At 36.9% G+C, this 19,604-nt stretch overlaps 1 protein-coding gene across 1 annotated transcript in view; it reads right to left on the bottom strand.

Moving 5' to 3' along the window:
* The window catches only part of LOC137405737 (tyrosine-protein kinase RYK-like), a 41,608-nt gene that overhangs the window by 9,363 nt on the left and 12,641 nt on the right, over positions 1–19,604 (bottom strand). The window contains exons 5-10 of the mRNA XM_068092110.1: positions 17,492–17,620; positions 15,079–15,150; positions 12,995–13,160; positions 8,166–8,368; positions 6,446–6,538; positions 2,510–2,703 (exon numbers count right to left, since the gene is read on the bottom strand). Coding sequence (XP_067948211.1) covers positions 2,510–2,703; positions 6,446–6,538; positions 8,166–8,368; positions 12,995–13,160; positions 15,079–15,150; positions 17,492–17,620 — 857 coding nt within the window. The remainder of the gene's footprint in view (positions 1–2,509; positions 2,704–6,445; positions 6,539–8,165; positions 8,369–12,994; positions 13,161–15,078; positions 15,151–17,491; positions 17,621–19,604) is intronic.

The raw sequence follows: 19,604 nt of genomic DNA, 5'->3' as shown, positions 1-19,604 counted from the left end.
TTGAACCTTCCAAAAAATATTTCTTAGCAGGGGTGTCGTAACGCGTGGCCGCACTGGTAAAATAATCAGCATGCGTTATAGCTATAGCCAGAATGACAGACATATGTACTTTGAAAAATATATATGTATAGATTTGTGCCCCAATTGGCTTTCCAACTGGGGCAAGAATGATGCATATGGCGCATTAAACGCCACTAAATACACGCCATGATAGCTTTTTAAATAGCTCCTATGAGCATATAAAATCCAAAATTGAATTAATTTGTTGCCATAGTTTCATTACAGTTAAAAATGGAAAAGCCTACTTTTGTAATTGAAAAAGGTCGTAAATGAAATTAAATATTGTAATAGAGTGACAGAAAGGTTAGAAATGATAGTTCGTAAAAAACATATTCTATATTTTTAGAGATGTAAACTCGAAGCCCATTATGGTCAATGACAAAGGGGCTGACAATCCCATCAGTATAAGGGAGATTTTAATTTGGCTTCATAAACGATCTTAAACAAAGTTCAAACGAAAACCCTTGAAGGTTGACTTGCAACAAAATTCACATTACAGTTATTTGGTATCAAAAGATTCACCATGTCTTACTCTGCTGTGCTGTAGGTGCAAAATATATGGAAATGTGATTACAAGCTCTTAAATGCTGAAAAACGAACAGAAAATCGCAGCAACACTAGACTGCCGTAGTTTGGATTCCCTTTCCAAAACGGCTCAAATGTGATGTAATAGTAATGACAATATCATTAGACCCTGCCATATATTGTGGTGTGTCCACTAATGACAAGTGTTTGACGTGAATGCTGCTAAACTGTTCAAGATGCCAAAGTAAGCAGCTTTTTAAAGGTTGACTTGCAACAAAATTCACATTACAGTTACTTGGTATTAAAAGGTTCACCATGTCTTACTCTGCTGTGCTGTAGGTGCAAAATATGTGGAAATGTGATTACAAGCTCTTAAAAGCTCAAAAGCAAACAGTTAATCGCAGCCATCACGAAAACGCCGCAGTTTGGAATCGCTTTATTTCGACGACGTACTTAACTCAACGTGGTTATTGTTTTGACACGTGATGTGTTATCACGTGAAATGAAGGGCCAATAAAAAGCTCATTATAAAACGCTTTGTAGCACTAGTTTATGACAAACACTTCGGGCTTTACCGAAAGTCCCTTATCAAATATAGATGCTTTTAAATTTCTTTTTAGATGCTTCTTTACAGTTTCGCTTCAGTTTGGTCTAATCATCTAGTCGTAATCTGATCATGTGACTCATACTTTCTACCAAACAGCGGGAACAATATCTGCAGCATTTTCGACTATCACAGGTGACCAATAGGCTCGTCATGTCTATCAGAGGATGATTTGCACTCACTCGAGCTAAGGTTAAAAAATCACATACATTTTTATGGTAAGCTTTGAGATATCGGTACACAAATGACAGCCTTACAATGATGACGAAACAGAAGGTAAGGACAATAGACATGGTTTTATTGAATGCATGAAGTATATTTGTGAAAATATTTCGACGAATGAGGTTGCAAGAAAATGTTAACAGAAGCTATCGTGTTTAACTGTGTCCCATTCGAGTCGTTTTGGAAAGAGATTCCAACCTACGGCGTTTTCATGGTGGGTGCAATTAACTGTTCATTTTTGAGCTTTTCAGAGCTTGTAATCACATTTCCATATATTTTGCACCTACAACACAGCAGAGTAAGACATGGTGAATCTTTTGAAACCAAATAACTGTAATGTGAACTTTGTTGCAAGTCAACCTTTAAATATAATGAATGATGATATATCATAGTTTTCCATTCACTACGATGATAGCAACAATTTTTTTATTGAGACACAAAACTGTTCATGCATTGGCTGATATCCAAACTGCTCGTGTATTGACTGATGTTCAAACTGTTCATGCATTGGCTGATATCCAAACTGCTCGTGTATTGACTGATGTTCAAACTGCTCATGGATTGGCTGATACCCAAACTGCTGATTAAAATCAATAATCTTATGACCTTTCATCATGAAACTGCTTGACCTCTGCCTATCACCACCGTAGGCAGCCAGCCCAAGATAATTGATAAGTTTTCATGCGATGTAATGCTATCATAGAAACAACCGTGTCACTTTTCTTCTGTTATTTTGTCAACACCACCTATGATGCATCATCTTTGTGCATGGAAATGGTCTTAGCTGCCTACAGCAACACGCTTGCTGCTCAATGCAGTCGTAACAAAAGCCTTCGATTAACTAGTGTCATGCGCATAGCAAACAACGTCATAAGAAATAGCAGTTTTTTCTTTTGATCCTCCATGGATTGTTTTGTCCTTGAAATTTTAAAGATATCACCTAGACACAAAGCGTCGTGCAACCATCACTCTACTATAGTCCCAATGAAAACATGACCAGCTTGTCAGCCCAGCATAGCGCTCAGACATTGGCCCACCCAGATGTCACTACACGATCACTGTATGGAAACATAGAAGTAAATGTCGCCATATACTCACTGGAACTGACTGGGAGATTCTATTAGACCTGGTGAGAAGTGCCTTGAGATTCCCAAGGTCACACGAGGGGTATATAAGTAGAGGTGTATCCCCTAGACAGGCAGCGATGATGGGATTGATACACTGATGAGTCAGGCCTTTCAGCATTGAACCATCAGCCATCAGTGATTGTATTTGCTCTTCCGATGCCTCATCTAAACATCATAACATGATGAGTTAGTCAGCGATGCACAGCATTCTGGGTAAGCTGCCTGATGAGGCGGTGGGCAAGCTTGTTATTGATTAATCATCTGATACATGATTTTGCCGTAGTATATGAATTTTAAAAAGTGTGTGTAAAATACTTTGCATTTACAAATACGCGAGCGTTTACAGTAAGTGAAGGTTATGAAAATAGACTGGAAAGCGTTTCTGATTGAAAACTAAATCTACATTCTACTTACAAGACTCATAAATGTTGCTACAAACTAACAGCGAACAAAGCCAATAGGTGATTACTAAAAAAGAAAACAAATCCGTAATGAGGTAACGTGTATGAAAGACAAGTAGATTGCGTCAAAAACCCTATTTCTAAAGGTGTAAACGCACTAGGCGATTTTATTGCAAGGGTCATGAGGAGTATGGAGATATCACTGGCGCGTGCCTAAACACACTTGAGCGATTCACCAGAAAACGATAACATGGGCACGCTCACATGCTGCCAATAAAATTCTGTACCATTAGTTTCTTCGTAATTGTTAATTAATTTAGGTAAGACAATATGGCATCTAGGCAACGACTTCCACTTTTATTATTACTTCTATCTCACTTTCACAGATCATTCACTACAAGAACACATAAGAAAAAACGATTCTTGTATTTTTAATAGTAATATTTTATGATTTTTATATAGTTTACTTTATAATAGTTTTGTATAATTAATTTATTAAATATTTACCATTTTCAAGATGGTCAACCCGTGCAACGATTGACTCCAAATGTTGGTTTTCAACAGTTTTTTTTTGTAATTTTTATGTGTTATGTCACACTGGAGTGCTTTCATTGAATTTATGAGCAATTCAGTGTTCGTTTTGATGACGTTTTCATCATAACAAAATAGCAAAATGTTGCTGCTGGACCTTGGTGAACATCGATAAGAAATAATTACTCGCTATAAAAATGCATTCTGGGAAATCCAATCAATTGAAATGCATCTCCCTCACGATAAAGTTGCGATAGAGAATGTCTAGCTTCGCTCTGCATGAGCTCGCTAGGCGAGTTCTAGCGCAGATTAGTGCCAAGCAGCCTAGTACGTTTTCACTTTTAGGGAAATCTAAAGCTTCAAATGCATAACAGAAGTTTCAATGCCTTGATGAATAATTCAGGTAATAATTCAATAATAATCAAATGCGGTCAGCCAGTGGACAGTGTGAATAGAATCACGGTAGGGACATTACTGTAAGAAACACAATAATCCATGTTAGACTCAACGGGCGAGGCCTTCACACTGCACTAGTAATTTTTGCAATCATAAATTCATGCGAAGGCGCATCATTGAGTTTCTAGTCGGATGGGTGTTTAAGAGGCTGGTTTTCAGGAACCAGACAGAGTGCTGAAACCAAATACAGTGAAACTCAGATAACTCGCCCTCGGATAGCTCGAACACATTGTTAGCTCGAACACATTGTTAACTCGAACGGATTTGTCTGGTCCATTCCCGAGCAATGATAAATTGCTTTGGATAACTCGACCTTAACTTCGTAAACTCGAACAGTTTTTTGCCCAACGGCTACTGCGACGGTTGTTATTGCTTTAGAATATCACTTTATTCCAAGCCATAGAGATAAACATCAACTTTTAGTAGTTCTTAGGCGTCATAATTACCACCATCGGCAAAATATTTTCGTTAACAACTTTTCTTAAGGTTTGCGAAAAATCAAATTTTACCAAACAACCGCTTGGGGATAAACCATCCGTAAGCAAGGAGAACCCAGGTAACCTTCAGATAAACTTTAAGAAAAATCGGGAAAACTGGTTTTTGTTAAAACGCTCGAAAGAAAAATATGTCTTTTTTTTCTGAGAGTTTCAACCGTGATCAGGTTTTGCCTATTTTGATCTGAAAACGTCCTGGCAGTCACATCACGTAAAACAAACAAACGAATCTCAAGTAATAAATGGAAAATATACTTTCTGATAAAAATTGTTAAAACTTAACATGAGAGGTCTCTTAACTTGCAACAAACAATCAATGCTTTTGATTTATATATAGTTTGTATGTGTACTGATAAATACAATAATACATGCACTTGTGACAGTGTTCTCATAACTTGAACGCTCTGATAACTCGAACACTTTCTCTCGGTCCCGTCAAGGTCGAGTTAGCCGAGTTTCACTGTATTTTTGATGATCTGATGAAATGCACAGATCATATGCGTGTTAGGTTTTGAAAAATTTGACCGGAAAATGTGGAAGAGCATAGCATTTACACGGACTAACAGACATTCATGGATATAATGAGCTATGACATCGTGCATGAGTCTTAGTTTCTATAAAAGTGATTTCCACCAACACGAATGAGCCTAAACCTCTGCAGTATTATAGTCGCAACTAAAGTTTGTGTCACCATGTAGGAACAATAATCTCAGAATTCAGTAGACAAATGCTAAAGTAAAAGATACACAGGAAAAAGTTGAAGCCTAGCAAATAATAACACACAGAAATGGAAATCATTGCTTATATAAATGCGTATAGTGTCTCAAATGAAACAAGTAATAAATTATACACTTTTATCACAACACTAGTTGTTGAAGACTAGACCAATGAAAGGACTAAGGCAGCTATCTGCAAAAGTGTCCAAGAGATGTCCACGCATAGCTTGTGACTAATTATACAATTATGTGAGATGTAGCGGTGAACATTTACAAGCAGTTGTGGTCTACCAACATAAACATGCAATCTAATCTATTGAGATGAAATCACACCTCTAACTAGCAACAGAACACCTCTATGCGATTGTTTGTGTTTATGAAAATAAGAGAAGGCAATAACTTATGTATATTGAAGATAAGAAGAAAGGTACATTACACGATGGTCATTCTGAAGAGAAGATAACGGGTTGTATCATTGCAAAGTTGAAACAACTTTAAAGCTCTGAGATTGCAGGATGACACACTATTATAAGTGTGATGCTTACAACAAATTTTGCACACTTAGTACAATAGAATTATATCTATGAGTTTTTACAAAAAATATGAGTTGTCAGCCCACAACATTAAAAACTACAGAGAGGAGGCAAATGCCAAAAAAACTGGAGAATATTACAAATTGTGTGTGATTAATAATAAAACTCCAATAAGTCAGCCAGGTGAAAAAAAACTTACAAGAACCAAACATTGACAAGTTCCAACACCTGTATGGTGTTAAAAAGTAAGATGCTTACGAGTAGATGTGCACACTTTATTATTACCTATTCTTAAATTTTTTTATTTTGAATCGCCAATAGGAAGCAAGTTACTACAGAAACATTTGCACAACAATCTGACAACAACAGATATAATCGTTCATGAATGCTGTATATATTAGTTTAGTGAAAACATGAGCTGTTGATGAGGGGAAAACTGAAAGGGTAAATATAAAATGGTTGGAGAGATTTAGGAGAATAGGAGATGCAAGAAAGAAGTGGGAAAAGCAAGGGAAAGAAGGAAAATGAGGAAAAAAGGAAAAAAAGAAGAGTGGTACAGAGCATTAAAATGGAGAAGACCAAAATGAGAGGGAGGTTAAGGGAGCAGGAGGAGAGAAGGGTAGAGAGAGAGAGAGAGTAAAGTAGCGAGGGGTGGAGCAAACAAAAGGAGAGAGGAGTAAGAGGGAACAAAAGGAGACAGGGATGGATGAAGCGAAATGAGAGAGGGATAAAAAGGAATGGGAAGCAATGCTGGAAGGAAAGAAGAGAATGTTTACCTGAGACAGTTTTAATGAGAACTTTTCGTTCATAGCACTCTTCAGATTCATCCTGCACGTAGACCGCTCCTTGTTGCAGCTTACCAAAAACCCCTATAACAAAAACATCATTTACTATTACTCGCCATCTCGTCAGTTCATAGAAGTGATTCAGATTTAGTGAAAACGGATAGCATACATGACATAGGGTGCGTTCAGAGTCCCTGTAAGGAAAGATTACCCTACAGGATGACAGTTTTCGCGGAGTTAAATTTCGCGAAAATGGTCTTTTCATGCATATTCGTAGACTAAATTATTCGTGGATGAACGCATTCGCGAATAAATTAATCCGTGAAAGCGTCTAGCAATAGAGTAAAACCTTCCCGTGCGTATACCACGTGTTTAGGTTTCTATTTAGCTGAGAAATTTATGTCGATCATGCTAAGCTATAAATTTTGGCTGCATCCAAGGATTTTTATGACTGTTCATCGATTTGGAGACCTTTGGGGAGCCAAAAACTTGTGGTAAGTTATGAGTTTTTTTAAAGTAAACAATTGCAGGAAAGATCTCTTCAACATCCTGTACGGTAGATCCCTGGGTACATGTGACGAAGAAAACTCCCAATCTTAAGAGAAATACGGTAGAAGTGTAGTATGATTCGATCTTCATAAATCGTTTAATGTTTTAGGGTACCATAACTGAACATACAGAAATAAATAAATAGGATAAATAAATACCATATAACATAAATTTAGTAAATACTAGAAACCCCGTATTGGGTTTGTTTGAGAGTCTTCTATAGAGTGATTACCGAGTCTGTCACATACACGGAAGTGGCGTGTAGAAGATCACTGCAAGTTTGTGGATACATTAGGACTAAATGAATACCCCATTCCCATGTTCATGTTTCACACAAGGGTATTCATGGGGAATTCGAATGCAATACAAATATTAAAGAATATCTATCATTAAAAGGGAAATGCGTTAAGACTGTTTAATCTTACACCTGTTCACAAACCTGGATGTTATCCTCTACATGCCACTTTAATGATATGTGACAGACACAATAATTACTCCAATAATTAATCCAACTGATGTCACAATGACCCGCGAATGAATACTGTCAAAACATTTTTGATTGCGACGATTGCAATGAATAAATCCGTTATAAAGTTGCCATTTGTTAGTTTGAAGTTATGAAGTTTGTTATCGCAGCCTAAAAAATTAAATTATCCATAAAGATTTCAGACTACAGCTATGAACACGCATTACCCAACCACTGTCCACAAACCCCACCCGACTCAAAGCAAAAATCTTTACTATAGTAAGAGCCATGTTCATCCATTTGAAGCCCGAGTTCGAGGTTGTTAAAAAAATTGTCTCCTACGGGATTCGAACTTGCAACATTTGACTTTACAGCCTGTGCCTGCTACCACTTGTGCCAATTGACTGCATTGGCCAAATAGGAATGATTCAGCTAATAGTTATTAGCTGTGCTTTATCAGCGCACCTGATGATTTCTGACGGCGCGCCTGGCTACCAGAGTACTAGTTACTGCAGTTCTACAAGGTTTGAACCAGAACATCATGAATGTAGCCAATCTCATAACCCCGACGCATTAAGAATTGTAAAGCGCATCCAAACGTGTCGCAATGTGAAACAAGTCATGAATTCAGCTGGCGAGTTTCGCTACACGGAATTTCAAAGTTTCGATTTTTTGCGCGAAAGACAGCAAACAAACCTTCCAGCAGCGTCTCTCCAATACTGACACTCTTTCTGCTTATAGTCAATGACTGTAGGGTGACTCGGACATCCTGAGTGTGCGGTGGCTGACTGTAGGAGGAGAGAGTCCCCCTACGAGAGCTAGGAAGACTTAAAAGACTTGAGTGTTTATTGCCATCGAGCCTCAGGTGACTTGAGCCATGATTCGAGCTTCCAATGACACTGCAATATAGCGGCATTACCAGTTTTCAATGACAACATGATGATTCCAAACTGGGTTTATGAGATAATAACTCGAAAATGCACTTTCGTGTGTAAATGATGATATGACCTACCGATGTTCCAATATGATGTTCTCTTCTGTGAAATGTACAGACATTACCAAATGTTATCTCTACATAAATAAGCAAGTGAAAGGTAACATTCCTCTAATAAGTAATAATAATAAAATACATGTCACCCAAACTGCTGAGACTTACAAACTACAAGCCTGATTGAAGCATGTTCATATATATCTAAAGCAGGTTATTAATTTTAATCTGGGTTCGATTGAAACCTAGACGTTCAGTGAATCGATGTCAGGGACTCAGCGAAGGTATCTCAAAAGCAACAGCAGAAGTCACACCGATTTGCGATAAGCACTTTATTGTGGGGTCATGCATTGTACCGGCTCTGCAGTTTGAGCAAAGGATTGTTACTGCAGTTCTTTTGTTCACCAGTAAAATATATACCCAAGTCTTGAATGTGACAATTAAATGTGAAAAAAATCATATTTTATGTTTCGCATATGAAATTGGTGGAGTTGAGTTCAACAAGGTTAAGAAGTACTGATCTAAAGAATATATAATTGTGAGATATTTTCTACAAAAATCTAAGCAGCAGGCTACATAAAGTGATGTGTTGTTGATGCCGTACTAATGTTCAAAATGAATCAACATGGACTAGCCCTGGAATATGAAATATTACCTATAGAACTGTAATTTCATGATCAACACTGTAATTTTATAATCATAGGTTCCATGTAGTCACATGATTAGCAATATCACAAGCAAGAATTAAGTTGAAGAGAAAATTGAAGAAGACCTTAATTAGTACAAAAATCTTTACCAGACAAGAAACTGGAAAAATAATTCAACTAAAGTGGTGCGAACTATTTTGAGGATCTGCAACTTGGTCAGGCACAAAGTAGTCTACCAAATGACGAGCACAGTACATGATAAGGACATACTAAAAGACTACTTCCTGCTTTAATCTTACACTCAACAGTGAATAAGTACACACACGCAGTTGAGTATTTTCAGTATCACAACTGTGTTTTTCGCTTAGCAACACAAGAGTCAGCTTGAGGTTTTGATTGTAAATCAGCCGTCAAACTCCCTAACCTCTATTAACGAAATTGTTAAACTATGATCGGCTGTTGATATAATTTTCCTCATAGTGGTTAGTAGAAAAATCGTACCATTTAAAGTATCATGTATCGGGAAAACCGGTGGACCATAGGAGTGAAAAAACAACAAAACGTGCATGTATCTGCGATATGAAATCAGAAATCTTTGGTCAAAATTGTAAATACTGCATAAGAGAATACCAGAAATACTATGTAATAGAAAAACCAGCATGACCAGAAAAGCATTTGGTGTTGGAAAAACCAGATGAGCAGTAATAATAAATAAGGATGCTTTTAGATTCTTCAAAATATCTCAAAATCTTTATCTTTTAATTGCTGCTAAGTATTCTCATGTAGTCCTATAGATGTCTGTAAACTTAACACAGTGATTACTCTATCGATGACCATTGGATGAATCCACTAAATACGTTTTTAATATGCATTGAATTCATTTGTTTTAAGCAAGTGTTCTGTTTAATTTTAATGATCCATTGACAAGCATGCCCTTATGCAATGTCAGCAGACGACATCCGTATCGGTTATTATGCGTACCTAATCAGTACAAAAGCTACAGTAACTTTCTTACAGCTGTGAGGGCTATGTGGCTAGAATCCAAACAACTAACATCTACCCAGCCCGTGTACCCTTTACACACACGGATTCTGACAGCAAGGTAATAGCCCAACTCCAATTTCTATGTACGGTAAGTTCATTACCTGAAAAATATCCGGATGCAACGGATATTTTAATAAGGTTTGTTGATTACAAACAACTATTATGTCAAGCAGCTAATCATTTTAGATACAGTCAAACATGGATAACTTGCCGTCGGATAGCTCGAACACATGATTAACTCGAATGGTTTTGTTTGGTCCGTTCCCACGCAATGATAAATTGCTTCAGATAACTCGACCTCAACTTCGTTAACTTGAACAGTTTTTTGCCCAACGGCTACCGAGACGGTTGTTATCGCTTTAGAATATCACTTTATTCCCAGCCATAGAGATAAACCTCAACTTTTAGCAGTTCATAGGCGTCGTCATTACCATCATCGGCAAAATATTTTTGTCAAATGACTTTTCTAAAGCTTTGGTGAAATTTTATTTTTACCAAACATCCGCTTAGCGAGAGTCCTTCGAAGGCAAGGAATAGCGAGGTATCCTTCGCACAAACTTCAAGAAAAATTGGCAAAATTGATTTCGTTAAAAAGCTCAAAAGAAAAAGATGTCTTTTCTTCTGAGTATTTCAACAGCGATCAGGTTTTGCCAATTTTAACCTGAAAACGTCCTGGCAGTCACATAAAACAACTAACAAATCTCAAGTGATAAGAAAATCTCTTATGCTTTTTGATAAAAACTTTTAAACTTTACATTAGAAGCATTTAATTTGAAACAAGCCATTTATGCTTTTGATTTATATTATAGTTTGTAAATGTACATGTATCTACTAATAAATACATGGACTTGTGACAGTGCTCTGATGACTTGAACGCTCTGATAACTCGAACACTTTCACCCGGTCCCGTGAAGTTTTCCATGTTTGACTGTATATATTTGTTTGCACGGCAACCAATCATATTTATGACAATTATCAACGGGTGCCATGTAAGAGGTGTAAGATGTATTGTGCTTGTTAAATGTGCAGCTAAAATGATGAAACAACCACTTTTAAGGTAATTTGTAAAGCTTCGTCAAGATCAGGAGAAAATATGGAAGGCTTTATGAATATCTTATTTAAATTATCGGTCGCCTTAACATGACAATCTGTAAGCACCTATCCGCAAGCCAGTGGGAGCAGCCTCTTCAAGTACAACTACAGGTGCGTGCTGGTGCGATACACTACTGCATGGATAAATAATTTTTTTACAACGTAACACATATGCATAGCACAGATTAAGTGGAGGAAATTTTTGATTTTCATAGTAGTTGCGCGCTGGTGTCATATTACAGAAACAGAACATTCGACAAGCCGGCAATATGCAAAAGGTGATATTTGGTAGTAGGTTAATAGCGCAAAACTCAGAAATATATCTGATTGGCAGTAAATATAACACATCGCAATGGTCTTGAACTCTTGGTAAGATTGCACAATTATTCGATCAAATATCGTAATTGGGATGAACATATAGAAGATACAAAGGTCGTACAAAGGTCATTTAATTAGTAGAAAAATGATACTCTGCATTTACACAAGCACAACTATCATTTTCTGTTGGTTTATTTCAGGAATGCAGCCATCTTTATTAAACACGGCAAAGTAAAAGCGACGCAGACCTACATATCTTAAAGCACATCAATTACAAAAGTACTGTTTCAGCTTATTCAGGTTCTTCAATATGGCTTTCAAATGGGCCATTGTTTGACATGGTGAGACAGACATTGGTTTGTGTTTATAGGATTCCCCAAAGCTCTACCGCAGAAATCTTCAATGGTATAGGATCAGAAATTGTGACGTCACAATTTTCGTATTCGGTGTTGTGTGCTCTTATAGCTTATTTTACTGCTTACCGCTTATATTTATCAACTACGATAATGACGCTAGTGGCAGGCGAAGGTAGGACAACTCCAGAGAACCAATGAAGATGACAAATGAATCAGTGTCATTAGCTCTCCATGTACAGATTATTTCTATGGTAAATAACTCAGATTACAAGCACCATACTATGTTTTCCCGATGGTATTATGCACTAGCCCTCTCTTTTTATCGTGATGTTGAGGGGCACGACTGAGACTAATTAATTTCAAGCATTGCGTGATCCCACAAAAGTGCAATTGACATATAGTCCTATGGCCACGCCACTGCAGGTCACAATTTAATCGTGATTTCATAACCTTTATTGACGACAGTATATTTATTGAAGCATAATTAATTAAACCTGAACATGTGTTTGTAAGGGTCGGGCAGGCGTTAGCGCGGCGATCCCCGAGCATTGTTGATTATCAAGAATCCTAGTTTATTATTAGCGCTCTTTGAATTTAATAGCACCGATTGTCACAGAAAAGCGCAGCCTCAATGGCAGCAAAAGGGATCGACGACCTAAGGCTAAATAATAATTATGACATCACATTTTGGGAACCGCAACCAAGTGTTTTTTTATTGCAGGACGTACTTTTGAAACCGTTTTCATAAATCTATTATTCTTTGTGTATTGAATATACATGTAAGCTAATTCAAAAGCCAAGACTCTGATGTATTGAAATATATGATAAAAAATTATGTAATTCATGTGCTTTAAGGCCATTTGATAAAGCAAGGATGAACATGACTTACAAAATGATGGTTCCAGAAAGCAAATGCTGACATTAGCACAATGACATTGTTTCTGGGTGAACAAACCATTTGCCATGCTGACTCTCGCTGACTTTTATTTTCTTATAAAGATCAAATCGGAGACAAGGAACCACCACATGGTGACATGTTAGAAACTTATGCAATAAAAAGAGCACAGCTACACGACTCACCTCGGTCTGTCGTTGTGCAAGAGGGTTTGCCTCCTCGTGCGTACATAGAGAATAAAGATAATTGCTGCTACTAGGATTATAATGGTGGAAGCAATGCCTACAGCCACATAGAATATTTCAGTAGAACTTGGCTTCGGAAGTCGCGTAGGAGTACGCAGTTTCTCCCCTGAAAACAAACACGCTTTAGCCACTGGCTGCTATACAGTTGAACCAGTGAATATTAAAATAATGCGTATGTTAAAAGAGTAGGTAGCAAAACATCTATAATAGAATGAGGTACACAACAGTCGTTAAGATTTAAATGAATCCCGTAAGCTTGGAGTTATCTTCTTCATGCCACTTTCAGTGACGTGTGACCAAGTCAGCATGTAGTCTATTGAAGACCCATGAATGAATCTCATGAAACATTTTGGGCTACACTAAAGGTAATTCCTATAAAGCAAGCGTTCGGTTATGGTTAAGGCCCCTGGTTTAACTGATGAAAGCATGCATATGCTTCCCCACGGTCAATGAACCCTACATGACTACATGAATTAAGCATCACAGTGTAGTGTAGCCTGCAGTGCTCAGTAAAATAACTCTAATATGATATATGCAAATATTTACATGCTGGAATTATCCTCTTGTTATGGTGACATGACTAAAATTATTGACCTTAAGATAATTTTTAACCCAAAAACCTAGATGAAGAATTATAAAATATACCTGTTATTTATCAAACTTAAATCAGGAACTAGCTAAGAACAAATGAATACTACATAGCCCATTCATAGCTAAACCTACAATATTCCATCTGAAATTGCGAGGCGTGCCGCTATTGGAATCCAAAGACGCTCTTAAAAAGCAACGCAATGAAAACCAAAGTGCCTGCCTTCCTATTAGTACATGTAATTGTCTTCGGTTGTGAGAAAGAGAACAAAGGTCCAGGCAACTCTGTGGATTTTAATAGTCTATTTACTAGCCCGTTTCAGAACTATTGCGTGTTCTTAGAGTGATAAGAACCAAAGGCAGCCTTCCCTTTACATAACCTAATACTAGGGTGACAACACAGCGACTGTTGTAGCGGTGTATAAACAACCCGAGACTAACATGCCTACAATAGATATCAGTGTGAGCTGTTTTAGGTAAGAGCACTATTGATAAGCGAGAGAGCTATTGATTCAGCTGATTTCGTTACCAAACTTTAGCGATTTGGTGTTCACATGTACGGTTAAACGCAACAAGGATTTCAAGCTTTAGGCAGCAGGAATTGAAATGAACAAAACTAAAAAAAATTAAAATACATCATAACCATCGTGCTTCAGACACTGGTGTGAAAACTACATAAGCACATATATTATGAGATCCCACCATCACACTCTATACACATAAATATACCTGTTACAGTGTAGCCTATAACTATGTTTCCATGGCACGGTTTATCCATATGTTATCCGCAAGATAGAAATGGTAAAAATTCACAAGTCCAGTAAGCTTTGTTATAAACAACTTTTATCAAGTGTTAAATGCTTGCGAATGATGCAAATGGCACTTGCGAATCATGTGCGCAAAAATACCGCGCAAGCTATTCTATTTTAAACATTTTGCACACTTCAGCCATTCCTATTTCGATATGAGTGTTTCAACTCATCATATAAATTATGGGTTACAGGCTCATCCATCCTTTCAGAGCTTTTGCTTGCCTTCCAACAGTTGGCTGTTGCCATAATCAGTTGCCATATTGGAAAAGCTAGTGTCAATACTGTGATGTTCCTGATTGCATTACTAATACCAAAACATAGCATCAATATAACCAGAAACATATTGCTGGATTCTTTGCGTCAAGAAAACATGCTTATAAGTGAGACAGAAGTGCGCCGCTATGACCTCTGAAGTAGAATTTCTTACCTTTTTTAACAAAGCCCCGTGTTAATCCACAACGCGCGAATGTTTACCGAAACACTTAATCACATGGTAACTCAACTCGCGCAAAATTCCAAACCCGTACTCTCTACAGTATGGAAACATAGTCTATATAGCTGCTAGCAGATGAATATGTCACAAATGTTGAGCCACTGAGAACTATTACAGAATCTGTGACTAACCAGAGACAAAAACATCAGGCGGAGAATCTTGGTTTGTGATGGCAGCAGGGTCACCGGATGTCACGCCTACAACTGTATACAAATACAAGAGTCAGCGTACTCCGCTACGAGCATAACTGCAACAAATCACAACTGAAAATTGCTTAGTCATGACAAGTTCGTTGAATATATTAATAATGAATTTTTTTTCGTCGCTGAAAAACTGAGTTGGTTATGAATGCAGACAACAATTAGGCCAACGATTTCAACACAGTCTCCCTTTAAAGCGGATTAGAAATATGAATTGCAACTCATAAAGGCTCCTTTGGCATGAGTTGTAACTCGTATTTCCAAGATTGCGTGACTCGATTTGAATGCCACTTCTAATAGAGCGCCACTATGGAAGACGGGCTGAAAAATACAACTGCACCCTTAAATTGAACCCACTCAAAACGACACCCTGATTCGATGTCACTAAGGTTTAAATCGTATCCATTGTTTTCAGATTCGCTCATAATGCGGTTTGCAATCTTAGCCAAAGATATTGAAGCAATTAGATAAACGATGAGAAAACTCTTCAGGAATACTGTGTGACATAATAACAGCCATCTTTATGGTGTAATCTAACTTTCTAACTGAAACTTCAAAAATTTCTTTAAGAATTAATAACATAAAGTCCATTTTCCAATTCCAAAGTTTAACAGTTTTTCTTTAAAACTTTGAAAGCGACACTATCACAATACTTCATAACAGCACCTTGCTAATATTTTATAATCAAAGTAGCCCTTGTTTAACTTGGTCTGATACTTTGACTTATATGAAAAACAGTTTAAGAAAACCCCGACGCTGATGGAATTAATGTTGATTCAGCCAAAGGAGGATGTAACATATAGGCGACATTAGCATCGTTTCGCCCATAACGAGTTAAATTTATCTTCCCAATAATTTGATGAACTAGTCAAAAAATACAGTGCCACCCTGTATTTGAATGAAAGTTCAAATAAAAGTTTTAGGGTATATGGAATGGATTTTAAATACTTGAACCAGTCATAATCTGGGGCAGTAGCGATGATATAAAGTACAGTAGCTTAGAACGATGTAGCTGGCAGCGTGATAAGCGCTACCGAGCCTAGAAGTTCCTTGACGGCTAGCAAACTTGCAGTCAATCTAGTGCTATAGACATTGGTGAGACAGTCTAGCACACTCAGACTTGAATTTCTCGTAAATTTTTCAATTTTACATTTTCGGAGCTTATATAGTTTATATAGAAGCAGGGGAGACATAAAAACGTGAAAAGATCGAGCATGAATGTGTATCAATCACATTCCACTAGTTTACCATAGAGTTTACTATAGAGTTTATCATAGAGTATATCATAGAGTTTATCATCGAGTTTATCATAGAGTTTATCATCGAGTTTATCATAGAGTTTATCATAGAGTTTATCATAGAGTTTATCATCGAGTTTATCATAGAGTTTATCATAGAGTATATCATAGAGTTTATCATAGAGTTTATCATAGAGTTTATCATAGAGTTTATCATAGAGTTTATCATAGAGTTTATCATCGAGTTTATCATAGAGTTTACCATAGAGTTTATCATAGAGTTTACCATGGAGTTTATCATAGAGTTTATCATAGAGTTTATCATAGAGTTTATCATAGAGTTTATCATAGAGTTTATCATAGAGTTTATCATAGAGTTTACCATAGAGTTTATCATAGAGTATATCATAGAGTTTATCATAGAGTTTATCATAGAGTTTATCATAGAGTTTACCATAGAGTTTATCATAGAGTTTATCATAGAGTTTATCATAGAGTTTATCATAGAGTTTATCATAGAGTTTACCATAGAGTTTATCATAGAGTATATCATAGAGTTTATCATAGAGTTGTGACAGTAGGAACTATCTTATAATTAGGTTCAGTCCCCTTATTAATTTATATTGTTAGTTTTTGTCTTAAAGTCAACAGAAAAATATTAACTAGCGAGAGCAAAAATTCATGGCGAAACAAGCTTCCTCAAATCACTAACATGATATTGCTATGATATTGATGAAAACTAAAAGCTTTGTAAAAGGTTTTGTACTGAACACTTTGGACTAGTCATTGTGAAAACCCACAATATTAACGTAAAGTATGAAACATAAACCTGAGCAAACTTCTCGGAAATGCATGGTTTGCAAGAAAACTGTTACCCTAAAGACTTTCTAAAATAACGCAAGGAGAAGCAAGTCATAAACGCGAACAAGCTCGCTGTGATGCTAATGATGTATATATGCTGATATCATAGAAAAACTAGCAGTTGGACAGATACGCTAAACAATGAAGGAGGTGTGAGCAATGGGAAAAGTACCCTGAACAGCACAGATAGCGGGGAGACAACTACACCCAACTACAGTACTAATAATAACAGACACTCAATGTACCAGTGCAGAGTTTTCTCCTCGTCAGCCTGAAACTAGTTGAGTTCTGGTGCAGCCAGTTGCTTAAGGTGAGCCGTACCCCGACATCGACAGCGGCGTGCTGGCCTGTGCAGTTGAAGGTCATGCTGAAAGCTGCAACCATCACAAAGCTATTCAGTTGGGAGAACACAGACCCACAAACCGACTAGCTTGCAAAAATATAAATAATGCCAAAGGGAGGCAATATGTTGGAGCATTTCCAACAAGAACGTATATGTCGAATTTTCTAAAAGTTGACTACTGGCTATTGTAAAAAATTATTTAATGAAGAGAAAAAACTCCAAACCGCTCTCTATTTTCTTCTAGATATCAGTATATCTATGAATTATAAATATGAACCTTGCAAGTTTGCATATTTCTAAACTTTGTGATGGAAACCTTAATAATTTGGCACGTTATATAGACTGGAAGTGGTCTCACTCAGACGATGATGACGCACCTGTCACCAAGACTGAAGCAGTAGACTGACAGGAGCGATGCTTACACGTTATGTGTTATGGGCAGCCGGCTATAACTTGAGTCCACATCGATTTTTTCATGACACAGTGTAAGCCTTCATCTGGCTCACACTGTGTCGGCCAGATGGTCTGCCACCAGCCATAGTAATAATAGTCAAAAATTTTTTAAGTCTAGTCAAACCTCAATATATGACAGTCAAGCAAGAGTGCGACAAGCCACAATTCGGAGCAAATGGCGATATCGATCATCTCCTCCCCCCAAACCCGTTATAAATTATTTGTACACGCTTGTAGCCGAGTAATATTTTTCCTGTAAAACTTTGAAATTTGCTTTGCGTCTTATAAAATTCAATATACCACTTTTACCATTTTTCCCCACATACCCACCATTCAATACTAATTTTTTTAAATCATTCGGGATAAATTGAATAATTCTCAAGAGAAACTCCAAACCTGCTTACACACAGAGCGATAATGCTGATCAATGAGAAATAGCAAGTCTTGTTACAGTTACTAGTAGCCTGTATCTGATGGACTAACTAAACATTCAACTTTCTGGGTAATGCATCATTTTTGTGTTGTTTTCTAATTGAAGTTGCTGCGAAACTTTGTGTAAAAATAATGTAAAAGTAATGTAATACAATTATAGGATGAATTTCTATACTTCAATGTTGATCAATGACAGGAAAGGAACAACCGACATCCAACTTCAAGAGTCAGGTTGTAGAACTGACTATGCAAACAAACCTACAATAGTTCAGAGTTTTTATTTTCGAGGAGATGCAATCTTTATCCTTGATAACAGCTAGAGTTTGCCACTGATCTAGCTTATCTTGATTCGGTAGACAGATTGCAAGGATGATATGCCAATCCACATCATCCTTCGATGCACCAGAGTCATACCTCAACATTCATATGTCCCAGCATAAGAGAAATTTGACATACAAGAGATTTGATATACAAGTTCGGCCCCAGAAGGCATTAAGCTTGTATGTTGAGGTATGACTGTGTGTGTATTACGAGACAACCAACTATTCTTGCACACGCCGACTCTTCTGTGAGGCAATGAACCAACTTTTAAGCCTAAGACAAGTTAAGAGAAACATTTGGAAAGCCTTACAAAACATGATCAACTCAACAATAATACAGATATATGAAGGGGTAGCGTTTCAGAACAGGTGTATGCTGTTAGTTGTATTACGCATGTGTATACATATGAAGAACCCCTCAGTACATCTTATTTAATAGTTCATCATACCTGGAAGCTATAAATTAGTAATGCCACACATTAAACTCCTACAAACTTCAGTCATTTCACGACCCTCACTCCTGTTTATTATCCCTATTATGCATACTGATTAGATGCTATGATATGGAAAACACCTGTTGTTTATTATTTGTAGAGCTGCACAACGATTATAAAAATTGATCGTGATTAATAACTGGTCTGAACCAATTAATCTTTGATTAATCTTAGAATTAATCTAGCAAAAATCTGCATATTCAAAAACAAATAATACAGCTACATATAGATTAATTATATTTTAGACAATTGTTAGCAGTAGTACATGTTATGTACAATGTACATAAGTTACAATGTAATAATTATTATGAGTATG

Source organism: Watersipora subatra, chromosome 10 (genome assembly GCF_963576615.1).
Source record: "Watersipora subatra chromosome 10, tzWatSuba1.1, whole genome shotgun sequence".
Taxonomy (NCBI): Eukaryota; Metazoa; Bryozoa; class Gymnolaemata; order Cheilostomatida; family Watersiporidae; genus Watersipora; species Watersipora subatra.
Note: the sequence above shows the minus strand (reverse complement) of the source record. Positions and strands in the feature narration are given on the sequence as shown.